The sequence below is a fragment of the Elephantulus edwardii genome, unplaced genomic scaffold (assembly GCF_000299155.1).
Source record: "Elephantulus edwardii isolate Elephantulus edwardi_28Jun2011 unplaced genomic scaffold, EleEdw1.0 scaffold00042, whole genome shotgun sequence".
NCBI classification, from domain to species: Eukaryota; Metazoa; Chordata; class Mammalia; order Macroscelidea; family Macroscelididae; genus Elephantulus; species Elephantulus edwardii.
The window spans coordinates 19024439-19025340 of NW_006399792.1; the positions used below are offsets into that span (position 1 = coordinate 19024439).

At 34.0% G+C, this 902-nt stretch overlaps 1 protein-coding gene across 1 annotated transcript in view; it reads left to right on the forward strand.

Annotated features, from left to right (window-relative positions):
* CCNI (cyclin I) overlaps positions 1–240 on the forward strand; it is a 29313-nt gene extending 29073 nt beyond the window's left edge. The window contains exon 7 of the mRNA XM_006885337.1: positions 223–240. Within this exon, the coding sequence (XP_006885399.1) occupies positions 223–240 (18 nt within the window). The remainder of the gene's footprint in view (positions 1–222) is intronic.
* The last annotated feature ends 662 nt before the right edge of the window (positions 241–902 follow it).

Sequence of the window (902 nt, forward strand, 5' to 3'; positions counted from 1 at the left end):
ATTGCCCAAGCTTTATGTTATTAGACATTCTTGATAAAAATTATTTCCCCACCTCCCCAGTCTACCTATATTCTCTTAATGATGTCTGGGTCCTGAGCTCTTTGTGCAGTCTAAAGAAGGTATTGCAATCACAACCATGTACTGAATGATGATGAAAACCTCTGGTAGCAATAAAAAGTTGTCCTTAAATTTTGTAACTTTTTTTTTTTTGCTTATGAAAAGGGAGGTATAGGATCTTGATTGCTACTTAAGCACTACTTTGGGAAAACTATAGAAATTCTGAAAATACACTTACTAAAGGAGAATTTTAATATGACAGGGATATTAGATTGGCAGTTCAAACCACTTCCTAAGATATCCATTTTTTTCCCATTAAGATTTACAGAAACCCCATGGAGGTTCACTGTGAGTCAGAATTGATTCAACAGTAGTCGGTTTGGTTTTGTTTTTCTTCTCCTTTCCTGCTGGGTGAGATTTTAAGACATAAATGTTCCTTTTATTCCAAGGTAATTTACTAACAACTAGAAAGCTATCCATAAAGGTAAGCCTAGGAGCAGAGTATTTCCTCTGTAGTCCTATAGCTCTAGATTGAGTAAGATACAGATTACTCTCTAGCCACATAGCTCCAGATTGAAAATGGGATTTTCATTGTTTAATATTTTCTAAGCAAATGTTGATGGTAAATCCATTTGGAATATATTGCTTTTAGACATGGATTTTTCCTTTTTAATGTTTTTATGATGGTTGATTGTAGACTTTTCCATCTTTAATTTCTGATCTTATTAGCCCACTAATTTTATTCAGATTTAGCAGAACCAAGAGTCCTGTGATGTTTTGACACTGAAATTGTGGTGTGAAGATACACTGCTTTTTGGCCTCATAATCTTTAGCAAAGAAGCATT